At 36.0% G+C, this 16,273-nt stretch overlaps 2 protein-coding genes across 2 annotated transcripts; one reads left to right on the forward strand and one right to left on the reverse strand.

The window, feature by feature from the left end:
* Positions 1-250: 250 nt before the first annotated feature.
* On the reverse strand, positions 251-2,669 carry LOC143450423 (folylpolyglutamate synthase, mitochondrial-like). Its single transcript, XM_076950959.1, has one exon. It carries the CDS (start codon positions 2,504-2,506, stop codon positions 929-931), a length of 1,578 nt encoding a protein of 525 aa, XP_076807074.1. The 5' UTR covers positions 2,507-2,669; the 3' UTR covers positions 251-928.
* Positions 2,670-7,298: 4,629 nt separating this feature from the next.
* Positions 7,299-14,404, forward strand: LOC143450548 (uncharacterized). The gene is made up of 20 exons (XM_076951148.1): positions 7,299-7,586; positions 7,831-7,909; positions 8,516-8,644; positions 9,486-9,550; positions 9,637-9,787; positions 10,062-10,212; positions 10,445-10,523; positions 10,635-10,768; positions 10,861-11,110; positions 11,242-11,378; positions 11,475-11,605; positions 12,062-12,114; positions 12,205-12,313; positions 12,424-12,539; positions 12,645-12,758; positions 12,860-13,005; positions 13,090-13,175; positions 13,387-13,513; positions 13,666-13,867; positions 14,011-14,404. Exons 1-20 carry the CDS (start codon positions 7,449-7,451, stop codon positions 14,149-14,151), a joined length of 2,538 nt encoding a protein of 845 aa, XP_076807263.1. The 5' UTR covers positions 7,299-7,448; the 3' UTR covers positions 14,152-14,404.
* Positions 14,405-16,273: the final 1,869 nt, after the last annotated feature.

Raw genomic sequence — 16,273 nt, forward strand, 5'->3', positions numbered from 1 at the left:
CCAAGTTACATTTTGCCCCTCAAATATTTGCCATCTGTTTTCTTGCACTTTGCAACGTAAAGCTCTGTTTCATTATGGGTATGCAATGCGATAGCATAATAATAAAATTCCACATTGTTACAGTTGCTTTAGCTGTTGACATGTCAGATCTCTAACAATACCAAATTTGTGATTACCGATCGATCGAGTCACTAAGCTGTAATTTGGATCACAATATCAGAACTGTTTAAGATAATTTCGTGAAACCACGTCATTCAGTTGTTGGTATATTAGATCGCAATAACAAGTGGCATGTAATACATGAATAAGAAAGGCAAAATACAGTTGTTAAAGCTGAACAGCGATGCAAACTACATCTAAGCTTATTAAGTTGCGCTACACTTCTCAAACAATGAATCTTAAATTAATTTCAAATCATCAATCCCAGCGCAATATTGTCCAACTTTGGGCTGAGCCAGTTAGTTAGTGCAGTTCTTAAAAAGTTGGAAAAATAAAACTAATCAACAGAATTTATTCTAAAAAGATGATGGATGGATATGTCTGATAGTGACACCAAATGCAGCAGAAAAAACTTAGTAACATTAACAAGAGTAAATACTTAGGTATTGTGGTTTAAATTCCACTGACTACTAAAAATGCGTCTTCATAAAAATTCCATATCTTGGACAATTTCTTTCAGCTAAGTTGTTTACTAGAATTTGTAAATATCAAACATATCATTCATGATAGCCAAAATGTAACAAATATGTACAATCTATACCACATAACAACATAAATAACAGCCAATATGCTCCAGTCGCAAGTGTATGAAAGTAAGCCAATCTATCAGAAAATTTTCTACATTGATTTGGAGTACAATTTAGGAAAAATAGTGAATAAAACAAATTGCATAGAAATGAGAAGTTTAGAATTTACACAAACGTTTTGTTTAGTTATTAATATCAGGTTGAAGGATTCGTAAGTATCCTCCAATTAAATGTAAACTACCAGTGACTAGTACTTGCAAATGTGTCTGAGCACACCCAAGCGAAGACGTTGGGTATTCAACCATCATTTCTAGAGAACGTCTGAAAAGTTTATCATCACGTTTCTCTGCCAACCAGCAGACAGCATCAGCAATAGCTGGAAATGTGTTAGTGCAACACCTTTCCATGGGGTAATTCTGTGCAGAACAGAGCTCTAACCAATCATCGCGGTTAGCTAAAACTCTAATAAGCCGATCTTCTACAGGATTCTTGAAGTTTGTTTGATCATTAAAATCAGAAGAGATCAATGTCGCTATGTTGGATGTGAAGATGGCATGCTTGAAGTTACATGGCAGCAATACAGAAAGAAGATTGTAGGCATCTCTTTCATTTGTAACATTAAAAGCGAGAACTCTATCGCATGTTTTGTTTAATTCCATTTGCTCATTTGTGGAAGCTTCTGTGAACCATTTCACCGCACAACCTAGACTTCTCATTGTGTGTGCTCCATCCATGTAAAATGTAATATTATTAAATTTTAAAATTTGAGCCCTACCGTTCCACTGACAACTGGCTAGTCCTTGGATGAAGGCTGTGTTTAAGGAAAATGGTTGACACATTCCTGAACTTACATTTTTAAATGAATTTAACCATGCGTTTGCAAGTTGTAATGCCAGCGATGCGTTCAATTTTTGGTGTTCGCCAGACAATCCAAGTTTCGGTATATCTGCACAAACGTAGTCAGTAAAATCAGGAGTAACATTTAACTTAGTTCCTAATTCTTGGGCCCTTTGAACTAGAACATCCATGCCTTCTTTTGGCTGTGGCACTGTAAAAGCTGGCACACCTTTCTTAAAAATTCCAGCCTTCTGCCAAGCAATTGAAGAAAGGGTGTTTCCTAACATTGTAGTGTGATCAATACCAAGCGAGGAAACACCACATACAACTGGATTTTCTATAACATTGGTGCAGTCAAACGCTCCACCGATTCCAACCTCCATAATAGTGGCAGTGATATTTTCATGTTTGAATACATAATAAGCCATAACTGTTAAGAAGTAAAAATAGGATGGAATTTTTACTTCGTAGGAGTCTTTGGTTCTATCCAAATGTTCATATACCTCCCAGAAATACTTTGTGAATAGCTGAGTTGATATTGGTTTTCCGTTTATTCGAATTCTCTCCCTTACTTCAAGAAGATGTGGTGAACTGTAAAATCCAGTGCGCATGCCATGATGCCTTAAAATACTTTCAACAAATGCACATGTCGAACCCTTCCCTTTGGTACCACTGACATGTATCACATTCAATTTTTTAAGATCAGTTTGAGAAACTTCCACTCGTTGTAAAAACTGTCTCATTACCGTTAGACCCAAACCGTCTAGTTTTTCTTGTCTTGACAACATTTTATTGCATTGAAGCTGATTTAATTCCTTAACCGCTTGTTCATATTTGTAGTCATAAACTGCCATCTTGTGCAAGCTTCTCCAACCCAACTTACATCGCCCAACCATGCAACGAACTGAGAACCTTACAGCCATCTCTCTCGTTTAAATAGGTTGGCACCGTCCTACGTAATAATAGAACAAAATAAATGTTGATTTTGGATCATTCATCCGTGCGCGCGAATTTTCGTTTAAGTACGTCTGGACTCGCTAGCACATTTGTTTATACGGTCTCTGTGTGCACTCTAAAATCAAGGAAATGTCTACAACCATGTCGAGCCTGATGCCCTTTTTCTCATTTTTCCCGCATGGTGTCAATAAATTGTTTTTATTGCAGTAAAACTAATTCGTCGCATCACTTCCGAAGGAACGGTGGAAGTATCAAATTTCTTACAATGTAACCAAAAGTTGTAATAATGTTTGTAATAAACACGGATTTTGTTTGTTATATGCATGACAACAGTAATAGCTCGTTAACGTTGAATTAATAATTATTTTTCTATTTTACTCAAATTTGCAACAGGAGTTCTAACTGAGCACATGCTGAATGTCTTTGTGACGTCACGAATGGCAGCCTGCTGTTTTTCATCAGCACCCTGCTATCAGTGACGTCACGTGGTTGCCGATCGGTATACTACCTTGCTGTTGGTGACGTCAGGAAGTTGGTGGTTAATAGTTTAGACCAGTGGTTCCCAACCGCGGCTCTTAGAGCCGCATGCGGCTCCAAGGTAGCTTTCTTGCGGCTCTCAATGACCCCTGAAAATCCCACAAAAAAAAAAAAAAATCTAATTGTAATAATTAGGGCGATTATTTTTTGACTTGTCAAAAAAAGTCAAAAATTGGTCAAAATTGTTTACAAATTTTTCATTTTACATCTTACAGTTACACCTTGTAGCCTACTTTATACTGTTGTGAATGGTCCATTGTCTACTTATTGTGAATCATAAACCGCCTCCTGAATCCTAAACCACAATTGCGCCTCGCTTTGACAAAGTTGTTAAAGCTCAAAGCCAATGCCAAGTTGGACATTAAATTGATTTGTGTTATTTTTCTTGTTAGTGTTGCTATTCGTTGGTACATGATTTCATGCTTTAAAATTTTCGTTATAATTACTTGAGTGTTTTCATGCGGCTCCATACGTAGCCTACTATGTAGTTTGAAATTCGGCCCCGACACCAAAAAAGGTTGGGAACCACTGGTTTAGACTTTAGAGAGGCAGGGTCGTAATGAAAAGAACAATTCGTTTTCAAATAATACCCAGCTATTGGTTTGTGCCCAATAGGAAAGAGTGCGGCAGCCTTTATTTTTTATATTGTTTGTTTTTCGCCGTTGACTGTTGGGAGCGAAAAATATGGTTTCTTATATAAGCCTAGGCTGAAATGAAGAAGTTGTTAGAAGCTGCCTATACAGCTATGCTGCTGCTGACGCTGCAAATTTCGGATTATCCGGTATGTAGCTGTGCAGAGACACATTTAGTTAGTACTTACAATACTTAGTACATAGTACAATACAGTACAGTACAATACAGTACTTAGTACAATACTTTTTGAGAAACATGGCAAAAATTAGTCATGTTTATAATTAGGTTTGTAATGGTGGGGTGCAATAGGTGTGATCCTTTCTTTTAAGGTATTGGTTCTGTGGCATGGATATGGTTAATTTTATGTTTATTAGCCGATTATCCATTCATTCATTCAATGCAAATTACATAAAAAAATTAAGACATCTTTCCCTGACATATATTATGACCAACATGGATGGGTCATACCCTCAATGACGGACAAAAAGTAAAGGAGTTTGTTTAATACATTACCTAGTGGTGCATTCTTTTTTGAACAAGTTGTGTAATGTGACAGTGATAATAATCCACTAAGCTAATAAAAGTGTGAAATTCAATTAATTAATTAATCATGTCATGTAAATTGTAAGAGCGATCAATTTTGCTATGAACATTAATTACTGCAAAGGTTAAAGTGCTTGCATTTCAAGGTTTTTGAGGATAAATACATTGAGAGATGTGATTGCAAAAAAGTAATCCTATGTAGGCTACTGTTTTCTTAGGTGTCCTGTGAAGAATGTAGGAGGTGGTGCCATGAGATTTGTCTGAAAGGTTGCTGTCTGAAGACCACATTTACATTTCAGCATCTCTGACGGAAAAGTTGATTCATATATGCACATTTCATTGATTGTATTATTTTTCGCAATCACTTTCAATAAACGCCATCCACAGAAACCTAAGATAAACAGTTTATAAACGAAGCAAACAGAAAACAAAGTTCAAATATTTTACATGCATCGGAGGAAAAACTGCTTAAATACCATTTGTGATTGTAAATAGGATACACAGTAGGCAAAACAAGAGCACAATATTGTACCGAACGGAAAAATGCTTTAAAATGAGATTGCATAATTGACAAATAATTGTTTCATTGGAAGACTGCAAACAAACTTGGTACATTTCAAAACATTACAGTTCGACAAAAGCAGTAAACAATCCAGAAACTTGTAAACTTTTGCCCAATGAATCACTTCCATTTAATTGTGCTGCGTTTATCAGCCACTGACGGGGTGAGCGGTTATATTGCCGGTTTTTGTAGCAAAAATAAAATGTTCCACAGCTGATGCTAAACCTTCAAGAATTTTACTCCAAATCATTCTAAGAATAGATACGCAAGCACGAGGTTCATCAAAGGGAACCCCGATTTACAATAAATAAAAAGAAAAGCTGGTGCAAGTTATAATAAACAAACAAAGATTAAAGGCTTCCATGCACGCACGATTTGTAGTCAAAAACTGTCATAGGCTACTTTCAAGTTGGGCCTACCGTCGTACCTGCACATGTCCTACAGTCAAGGAGCAAAAAAAACAATACTACAAAATAAAGATACTATCAGCCAATCAAAGTGTGCTGCAGTATCCGTAGGCTACTTTGTGAATATAAATTACACTTTGAGTACTTAAATGAATATAATAAATTCTTTTGTGCACATTTTTTCTAATAAGAGTAGCAGAGTACTACTACTCGAACAATGGGAGGGCTGCTGTCGGTTACGTTGTAGCGGCCGTTGGGTTCTTCTTGGTTTGTCGCTGGCTGGCGCCCTCAGAATACTCCCCGCACGTGTTAATTTTCTCACTGCGCGTCCGTTTTTCCATCCCATTCTTCTCTGCACTGCTTGCGCACAAGACAGCAGTTCGATTAAAGCGTTGAACTAAGAAGGTCATGTTCTTTTCTTTCAATAAATGAGCGAAGCTAACAGACAACTGAAGCAGCAGCCTTCTGAGTCAGGAGTCAGCAACCGAACGCACCAGCTTTAACCTTCGCCATAACGTCACGGTCAGCAGCCTGGGTGCTACGTCACCAACAGCAGCCTGTCAATCATTGAGCAGCAACCAATAGCAGGGCGCTAGTGGAAAACAGCAGGCTGCAGCACCCGCTCTTTCGGTTAGGACCCCGCCTCCAAATTTATCCCACAATTTTCTGGCTGACATTTCTATTTCATTTGTTGTACACTACACTTCATCTTTTTGTTCAGTTGAAACTCATCAATAGTTTTTATTTGTGAAAGTTTACTTGGTCATGTGTGTATTTTTATCAGTGATAAAGAAAAGTTTACTTGCAGCATTATTATTTTTTTCGTTGTATGCCAATTTGGTTAGAAAAACGAAAAACTTTTTCTTTCTTCTAAAAGCATGCAAAAATTTGGCCACTTGGAGCATCAAAGACAATGATGTTGCTATGTTTGTACAACTGTTTCTAGCTGTTTTGGATTGTTTTTTTAGGCAAATGTGGAAATTTTAGTTTTGCTGTCTTAAGTAGGCTAGTTTATTTCGACTTAGAGAATTAAAAACTAACTTACTTCCACATAAATTCATTGGCTGATTACAGTTTAATGAAGTTGGCTTTTAGTTGTTTACTAATTATTCAGGCTCCACAGTAGAATTGCTGTGGTGTGCGCATGCTGGCATGCACGAAACTCATGAACGCATCTACGCCGATGTACTGATTTTACTTGAAAGAAAAACTTGGTTGTTTATACGACAATTCATAAAAAAAATTAATTTTGCTTGCATGTGGAAAACTGCATGTCATCATGCCAAAGTTCTTGTCTCTGACCGCGCAATTCCTTTATCCAAAACTGCCATACTTTTTTCAAGGTCATGGTCATGCATTCATGAAAGGACAGAAAGGTTAGACCTTGAAAAGTATTGGACTGACCCATACCTCGCACATATACCCAAGTTTATCATGACACATAGCACTTGACAAATTTACCATTCATAAACATAGTGGTAAGTGTGGCACCTGCACACACGAGGTTCATCAAGTGCACACCAAACTTTTTTGTCTATACGCTGATTTATAATGAATAAAAAAAGAATTGAAGCTTCAGTGCAAACCATCACGCTAAAATTTGTGTCTTTTTACTCTTTAAAAACGGCTCTACTTTCCAGTCGGTCTCATAAATAAAAAAATTCATATTATATTTAATTCGCAGCATCAAAGCATAACAAAGTATTAAGCAATGGGTATAGAAAATATGCTTTGTATAAGTTTATTTTAAATGAGCTATCACATTTAAACATCAGATAAAAGGTTTGATTTGGGATATTGCTTTTTTAACTTTTTCTTTTAAGCCCTCTAGTCTAAAAAGTAGCCTACATATACTGTTACTTGTTGTTACGGGTCATTTCCTTCATAATCACACAGTTAGGCACTGTAACCATTCACTCTAGTGGCTGCATCACTGTAAAGTATTGGCCTACACCTTGCACCTTAGGTCTGTACCTCAGCTATTTAACCCACAATTTTTGCCAGTGAAACAGGCGTGGATGACGCCCATGTAAAACCGAAGGTTTTAAAAATCATTATTAATATTCTTGCAGGTTTGAGATTACAAGCTACTTACAAAGCTCAGTAGAAAAATTATCTGGTGTAACTAAAAGGCCAAGCAAAATGTGTCCCTTTCATGGTCATTTTTCTTGAAAGTCTTTCCAAAAGGGTTTGTTTCCATCTATTCCGAAGTAATATTTACCAAAAATGCCTGATGGGCAAGGACATGTTACTGATGTTGTGAAGTATGAATCGCAACCTCTTTTAAAAAGAAGAAGTTGTGAACTGGTCAACACACCCTCACCATGTGTAAAGAAGGCTCTTTTTCATTTGGAAAGATTGAAGGTAAAATAACTTTTATGCTGCAATAAAGAGTAAAAAATTTTTAAGAATTTGATTGATAAGTGGTACATACCGAATTAATTTTAAGTTCTAAAATGATAAAATTTAACTGAGATATGAAGTAAGCAGCCAGAATGATTATAAACATGGTGAGCTGCCGTTTTGTTTCAATCTAGGAACATTTTCAATGCTGATCTGAGGTACTTCATTAGTTGGCATTTTTAACATATTTGTCTTCTGCTTATAGGGACTCATGAGAAATGCTGGAAGCGGTGAACCAGAGCAAATTGTATCATATCATGAGCACATTGAAAACCCCGAAAATGGTAATAGGTTGTGGTGATGATTTCAGAATATTTTCCCTCCAATTGAGGAAAATATTTGTGCGACTTAAATTTAGTGATGTTTCTGCATTGTGTAAACCCTAGTTACTAGGATTGTTTGTTTGTTTTTCCGATTGCTGAGTTTTTGTTTGTTTTTTAAGTTGCCCTTCTCATTGACATAAGAATAATAACATCAACGTAATTGAACACGGGTTTGCTTCATTGCAAATCTGGTACTCTAATCAATACACCATTGAACCGCTCGTTGTAATAGTTAATTAGTTTTGTAGTTTATCAATAAATTTGTTGAATAAAAGTAAAATTTTCTGCCTGCATTGCCGCAATCTTAGCCTAACAATATTTATCATCAAGCACACAATCAAAATGCCTCATGAGCTCTCCGACTGTATACAGTTCCAGTATCTGTTTGCTGATGTATGTTTCATTTCATAATTTAGAAGTTTTGTTGTTTTGCGCACCTGAAGAAGTATTTTTAAAACAGAGAAAAGCTTTAAAAGTTTGACATTTCATGTCTATGGCAGCGTAATGCTATCATAGTTTAGTTAATATTACAACAAAAAGTTTGAACGAAAAACTTTTGTTTTAAAGATAGACCAATAAGAAAGCAGCTTCGTTTTCTAACACCAGCAATCGCTGACACACCATCAAGTGACAATGATTCAGTCTTGAGCCAAGGGGAAATGTCAGTGCAAGGCATTGGTGCACTTGTTCAGCTAGGTATACTTGTTGTTTATTGATCCAGTTACCAGCAGCATTTTTATTACAACACTATATTACTAATAATCTAGGATTTTCTGGCATGCAGTAGACTTTGCAGATATGATGTATTGGATGGATGTGTATGACATAAAAAACAATATATAAGAAATAAAAAGTTTGTTCCAGATGGTCCCTTTGGTAATTTACAGTGCAAAATAGATCTATAATAATGGATGACTCATCATCGCAAAATAATAGTTGTTAAAAGTACACCTGTTTTTTGGAACTATTTCTTATAACACACTTCAACAAATACCAGTAATGGTGTTATGCAGGGATAACCAACATGTTACATTCTTTTTATTAGCATGTTCAGTAGGTGCAGAAAAAAGAAACAAGATAACTATGATTCTTATTGCACAGAGTGAAATCTTATTGTGATCTGTTATTTGCGTTTCTTGCTTTTTGATCCATTCATCCAATTATGCTACTGGTTGCTTTATACAAAAGTATTCCCACATCAAACAATGATGTTACAACCATACTCAATTTCCCAAAAAGCAGCTTCAATAATAATGTTTACCGTAATGCTTTCGAAAACAGTACAACAATAAAGTACATTTTTGTCTAACTAGAAAATGTCCTGAAATTAGCTGTACAGTGTGATAAAAAAAAACAAGCTGCCTATTGAGCATGCATGATGTGCCTAAATTCCTATTCACATTTGACGAATAAATATCATTGTATTTGACTTATCTAATCTATACGATGTCCACTGTATATAATATCATGTAAAAACCATTGTCATGACATTTGTATATGCTCTTACTAGATAGTAAATATTTCTGTTTTTATGCAGATGGAGATGAAATAGCAGGGTTATTAAAAAGAATACAGCTTACTCCAAAAGAAGTTTTCTCACAGGTTTTAACAATTTTCTTGGTTATAAGTATGTCATGTAGCTTGAGCATTTTTAATCTAATCAGACGACTGTTTCCACTAAAATCCAGGTTGCTGAACTCATACTGAGACTTGAAAATGATCGATCATCCATTGAAGCAGCTCTTGCACGTGAAAGAAATAGAGTTAAAAATTTATCTGCAAAGATTGATGCAGTGACTCGCCGGCGAATGATTCAGCTTCCCCAAGCGGTGCAAAAAGGTTTGTAGCAATTTATAAATATTCTATTTCATAATTTATATCTGCAGTTGATGCTATGTGATATTTTACTTTGTTGTAAAGATTGTATCGTTTTCACATCAACACAAATTTCTTTTTATGATTTGTTACAGCTTTTCATCATGATGCTTTTTGAAATCATTTCCAAATTACACACTAAACACATTTTTTTACAGGGAAAATAAATTCATGTTTATGGTATGCAATATACTTTTATGTAAATGTGCTAATTGGATACAATAAATTTATGTTTCAGAACATGACGCTTGTGCTTTTGACATCAGTGAGCTACAGTGGCACGTTTCGTACACTGAGCGACAACTGGAACGCAGCAAAGAAAATGTAGAAGTTGCGCAGGTCTTGAATGACTCCCTAAAGGAAGATATTAATTTTGTCAAGAAGCACTGGTAAGTTGATAGGTTGATTTGATTTAAATCTCTAATTTCAAAAGGTCAGTAGCTGTGTCACTTTATTCTACGTCTGAAATATTTTATTGAAAAGTTTTGTTGTTTATGACTTTGTGCTGGATGGAGCAATATATCTCAGCATAAGTAATGATGAAAAGTAATATTTTTATCCAATTATAAAATGTGAAGTTCTGTTTTATGATTTAGTTAAAGTCATTTTAATATATTTCAGCCCATTAGTTGAGGAAAAACTGACTATTGAGAAGGAAGCAATGAAAAAGATTAAAACTATGCAAAAAAACACAGATGACGTAAGTGATTTATTCAAATAAACTATAGGTTTCTTTACTTCAGTAATGATGTTTTCATGGACTGCCATGTTTTTTGTTACTGCTCAATTCTCTCAAAGACCTTTTTTATAGGAGCTTACCGATGCTCAAATTGTGCTAGATAAAGCAGAAGCCACTTATCAGAAAGCTGTGGAAAAAGCTGAGATAGAGAGAAAATCGACCAAGGAAGATCTTGACACCGTTCATGGACAACTGACATTGCTCAAGTAAAGCAAAAAGTAGTTAAGACTGGAAGACAGCCACTATTGACAACAAAGTATATAGTTAGTGTGCTTCATTAACTTTTTAATGATGACAGAAAAGATCTAACCCACTCTAAGGCAATGTATCAAGCCTACGTGAAGAAAGCAGAGCAAAGTCGGGAAAAGCTTGAAAATCAGGGCACAGAGCTCAGTGAATTGGAAAAGAAAGCAGAAGAAGTTCGTGAAGCAGAACAAAATGAAGTATATCGCATCGAAGAATTAAGAGACATTGTAAAGCAAGTTGAATTCGAGACTGGGGAGATAACAAAGCAAAAGACAATTCTTGAAGATGGCCTCGAAAAACTGGTACTGTTGTGTTTTTTCCAATAGCTGTCATCATAATTTTTACACATTGCTGGGATAGTAGTGTAAATAGTATTTGGTTACCTTCAAGTTACCTAAGAAATTACTAATTCACGATTCTTAAAACATTTCAGCATAAAGATAAGAGATCAAAAATATATGACCTTGAAGTAGAGTACAAAGGTGCCTTAAGGACCTTGCGGGAACTGCAAGAAGTCAATCGTGACATGAAGTATGACATTGAAGACATGAGTGAAGAAATAAAAACATGGTATGGCTTGAAAATAACTAATTCTTGATTCCAGAGATACAAGGTGTAAGTCCTACCATTAATTTATGATGATCTTTCCAAACTTATATTGCACAGTGACAAGGCCATGATGAAATCTGAACGTGAAATTGATAGATATCGCAAAGAGCGGGAAAGATGTGAAAAGCAACTGAAACTAGCCAACGAGGAAGTGACCAATATTGCCATGATTAACATGGAACTGAAAAGTAATAAAATATGCTAGGACAGTGGTTCTCAAACTTTTTTAAAAGAAAGTACGCAACGGTCTCCTAGCAATTTTTTAAATGCCTCACGGCCCCTTAAAAAATCAACACAAATGAACACAAAACAACATGTTGGTTTTTATGGTATCAATGTGACGGGTGTACCTGCTTCTTTGCAACCAGTTCAGCAATGTTTGGTTCCGTTTTGGACAACGCAACCCTAATATCGTGAATCACATTCAACCGGTTTCGAGCTTTTGGCTTGATGGCAAGAAGTGCCTTTTTTTTGGAAGGTGCTTCGCGGTCCCAGAAAATTGTCTTGCGGACCCCAGTTTGAGAACCACTGTGCTAGGAGGTCTTGGCTGGGATTAGATCGGTCGATGTTGTATGTATATTTGCCCTGGCCTTGGTATGATATAGCTTAAATCAACATTCTACACTAGCATTTTTGTTATTTAGACCAGTTAGAGAAAGAAGAAATTAAATCACAATCAGTTGAAGATGCTTTGAAGGTATTGTGTGATATCTATAGAAAATAAAATATTTACGTTTCATTTCCAATCTGTAAGGTTCTGAACAGTAGTACATTTATGTTTTTTCAGTCGACATCTGAAAATTTACGAAAGCAAGTTAATGACGAAATGAGGCAGAGAACTGCTTTGGAGGTAAGAAGACAACAAAACTCCAAAGCATTACTGAAAGGAAAAACTGGTGAGTGTATTAATGCTCATCACCTTAACTTCACGGAGTAGACTTTAGGAGACTTTTCTGTTGTTTGTGAACTACCTAACTTGACTTAGTTGTTGCCTTAATATTTAAAGAAAACGTCAAAAAGAAAGCGAAAATTGAAAAGAATTTGGAAAATTCAAAACAAGCAGTTAACAAAGTGGCCACTGAAGTTCAGAAACTTCAACGCGAACATGAAAAAACAGTAGAGGTATGTATGAAATCTGATTAAAAAGTCGTTTTGTAAGCAAAATTCCATATTTTTACTACAGACCTCACTAATTTTATTTTATGAGTTTGTTTCTTTCATGTTTAGATGATCAATGGTTTGGAAGGTCAACTAACAGAAGTGAATAGAGAACACGAAATGACCGAAAAAGTTCTTTCTGCTGAGAAAAAGGAAATTGAACCCGTGGAACACAAACTTCAAGTCAGTGTGGAAGAGCTGACATAAAACTTGAACATCGTCTGGTATTTTTTTATCATCAATTGCTGTGGTGAAGTAACATTCGCCTGTTGTTTTTTTATCAGGAGGAACAAATGAGTTTAAAGGAAAAGATCAAGGAAATGGAGTTTGAAGAATCACAGATGACGCAAAAACTAAAAGACATGAAAATTTCTCAAGCCGCAATGCAAAAGCGCAAGAATGCAACCGAGACCAGTATTGCAAAACTCAAGTAAGACTGAACTAATCTGAAACTAGTTCCAACGCCTATGTAAAATTTTAGTTCTTATGAATTTCTTTTTGTTCATTGTATCAGGGAAGAGTTTGATGAACTGCAGATCCAACTTTCATGCGGTGAAAAATCGAATGCTAATTTGGAAAGTCAACTCGAAGAAACAAAACGTGTGAACTGTTCTGCTAAAATAAAGATAATGCACACTTAAAATACTAAATTTGTATATGTCGTATGTATATATATTAAGTATATGAATGCATTTGCTCATTGTTGCCTAGACCAGCATTAACTCTTCAGTATGACCGGGGACACTTTATAGTAATGAATGCAATCAGCATTTTTCGTCTTCACAATATTGATGGTGAATTTATGCTTTAGGTCGCGTGGCGGAAAGGGAAAAGCAACACAAAGAACTGATGAAGGAAAGGGAAGCAGTAAAACAACAACTTGAAGAAAGTATGAAAGCTGAACATGCCAGTAACCATGAACTTGCACAGAAATACAGGTCACCTTGATCTATAAACCAAACCCAGTCAATATATTGCTTTTGATCGAATTATACGCTTCAATTTTAAACATTACTTTTTTTTAGAAAATTTTGCGTTTGCTTGCTAACCTGCATTTTTTAACATACATAGATTGCAACTTTCTTTACAGGCAACTTCAAAGCGAACATATCGATTTAAAAAATCGATTGATGACACTTTATGATACCAAAGTGAAGCTGGAGATCAGCATCAAGGATCACAAACAACTCTTGACCCTTCAAGAAAAACTAAATCATGCACTGAAACAGTATTATCACGATAGGGCGGAATTTAATAAAGCAGGCCTTACAAAATTCCATGTGCGATCGCATGTAAGTTTAAATTTCTTTATCCTTAAGTTTATGGCTTAGCTTACCCAGCAATCCACATTTCAAATTCAGTTTATAATTTGCATGGTATAAGCTTGTTTGTTGGCACCGGTAAAGCCTAACTGCATTTATGTTTGTCATTTCAGGACAACACAGATTTGATGGTAAACGTTCAACATGGCCTTGACTTAGCCCTGGACAATATATCCTTATTTTTGAGGTCCCAAATAGACGGTACTGCTGTAGATCGCGTTCATCAAGCGGCGATGAACTGGCTTAATGCATAATTACTTCGTGTTTACAAAACATGACAAACATTTTATTACTTTTAGAGTTTACCGTTTCTTCAGTTTTTGTTTGTCTCTTTTTACCTTACAACACTTCTTTGTCGTAGAAAGTAACGCAAGCAAACCTAGAACTGTTTGAGGTATACATTGCTTGAAATAACTTCGTGTGAGTTTAACGAAAGCCCTAAAGATAATTGCGTTTGAATGAGTACGACGTGAGATTAGTTTAAATGGCAAAAACGTTTCTTATGTAGTCCTTAGCGTAAACTATAAGAAGCAGCTATTGGTAAGAATAGATTTGAAGAAACACAGCCAACAGAAGGTTCAATTATTATAGCTATTCATAGCCTAATGATCAACTGTAAAGAAAGTTGACAAAGGCGAACACTAAACCGATACTAATTTTTCAAAAATATCGCCAAATGAATCGCAGTCACAAATTAGTCCGTAGACTATACTCGGTAGAGATTTTTATCGCATATTTTATTGTCATAATGGGCTGAATTGAGCAACTTATATACACTATAAACGTTACCGAATGTTTAGGAATAACCCAAGTTTCAAAAGATATGAATCCACAGATCGCATTTCTTCCGAATCCTGTAAGAACCGGCGTTCTGAAATTGTAAGTATAATTGACACAATAAAGCCGAAATTAAGTTAGGTGCTTTCCATAAATCGACATAATTTTCTTGTATTTAGCCTACATATGAAATTTATAAGTTAAGTAGATGCCGGGTTTTGCTCAACGATTTGCGAGCTTGAGGCTCTAGCTATGCTTAACCTAACATTGCCAAATTATCAAATGAACAAAGAAAATAAAAATATATAAGAATACAACAAGATTAATTACCGAAGAGAATTCGAAAATAATTGGCAAACCCTTTTTGCATAATTGGATATACTTATCACTTGTGAATCAACATGGCTTGCTATTATGCTCGGCATAGGCTATGCTTAAAACTTTTGCGGAAAATCAGACTGGGTAGGCTGTTCAACGCTGTTTCGTTGAATTACTCCAAACCAGCAAGGAGACTATGGTATTACCACAAGAAATTTGGTAAACATGCCGTCAACTGCAAAAAAGAGGCTACCAGTCCAAGTACCGGCGTTTGTCCCCACGACTAAAATAAGTAGTAAATTACTCCTCGAAGATTTCAACAGTGGTGGCATAGGCTACGTCTTTGTCCCAAAGTCATGTCAAAGTCTTTCCCCCCTTCCACTCAGCTGTAAAATGGTTTCTGATGTGACTACGACTATATTTGGGACAATATAACAATTTAGACTATATGAATGTTGTGCTGACTTAAAGAAACAAGCAGAGATAGCATACGCAACGGAGTCAAAGACAAAACAGCCTAGGAGTTCTAAAAGAAAGACTAAAACCTTTGGCTTTAGGCCATCACAAAGCAATCCGCATCGCCATCCCCACACGGCTAAGGGACGTGACGCCATCAAACATGAAAGAAACTTGTCCGAGTAAGCCGCTGTAACCACAAACTCTGAAGCACCACAATGTCCACTATACAAATGGGGAATTTGATTTTGCTGCATCAGATGCAATCGACTTGCTTCAAGGTTGTTCACCGTCATGGTTTAACGACTTCAGGCTTCGTTTTGCTCAACTCTCCATCGCCATTCCTCGTCAAAAAAGTGGAGGGGCGATCCCCCTCCAATATACCACTGTATTTGCGTACTTGTGGTTCGGGCAGACGCGACCTTTTTCACTCGTCATCACGGAGTCATAACCTTTCCGAACGCTGCAAATCCTTTCCTAGAAATTTGTAATTCTATGAAAGAAAGATACTAGCCAGACTTAATAGAGAAAGGCATGACATCGTAACCGTAACTGGTTAATTTACGAAGTAAGTAGTGTAACGTCAGCATTTTTTTAAATTTAAAAGTTTTGGTTTGATTTAAGTTACAAGTACAACTGACTCCATTCAAAAAACGACTTGGTTATATTTACATACGACTTCCAAGTCAACACTGGGCTTAGCCTTAAACAGAAAACAACATGGTTGCGAGTTGCGAGTTCAAACAAAGTTGCTGGAACTTCTGTGATTTCTATGGGCAGACTTGCTATGATGATTTGTATGCTCTCGGGGAGAAAACATAGATA

This window comes from Clavelina lepadiformis, chromosome 3 (genome assembly GCF_947623445.1).
Source record: "Clavelina lepadiformis chromosome 3, kaClaLepa1.1, whole genome shotgun sequence".
Lineage (NCBI taxonomy): Eukaryota > Metazoa > Chordata > Ascidiacea > Aplousobranchia > Clavelinidae > Clavelina > Clavelina lepadiformis.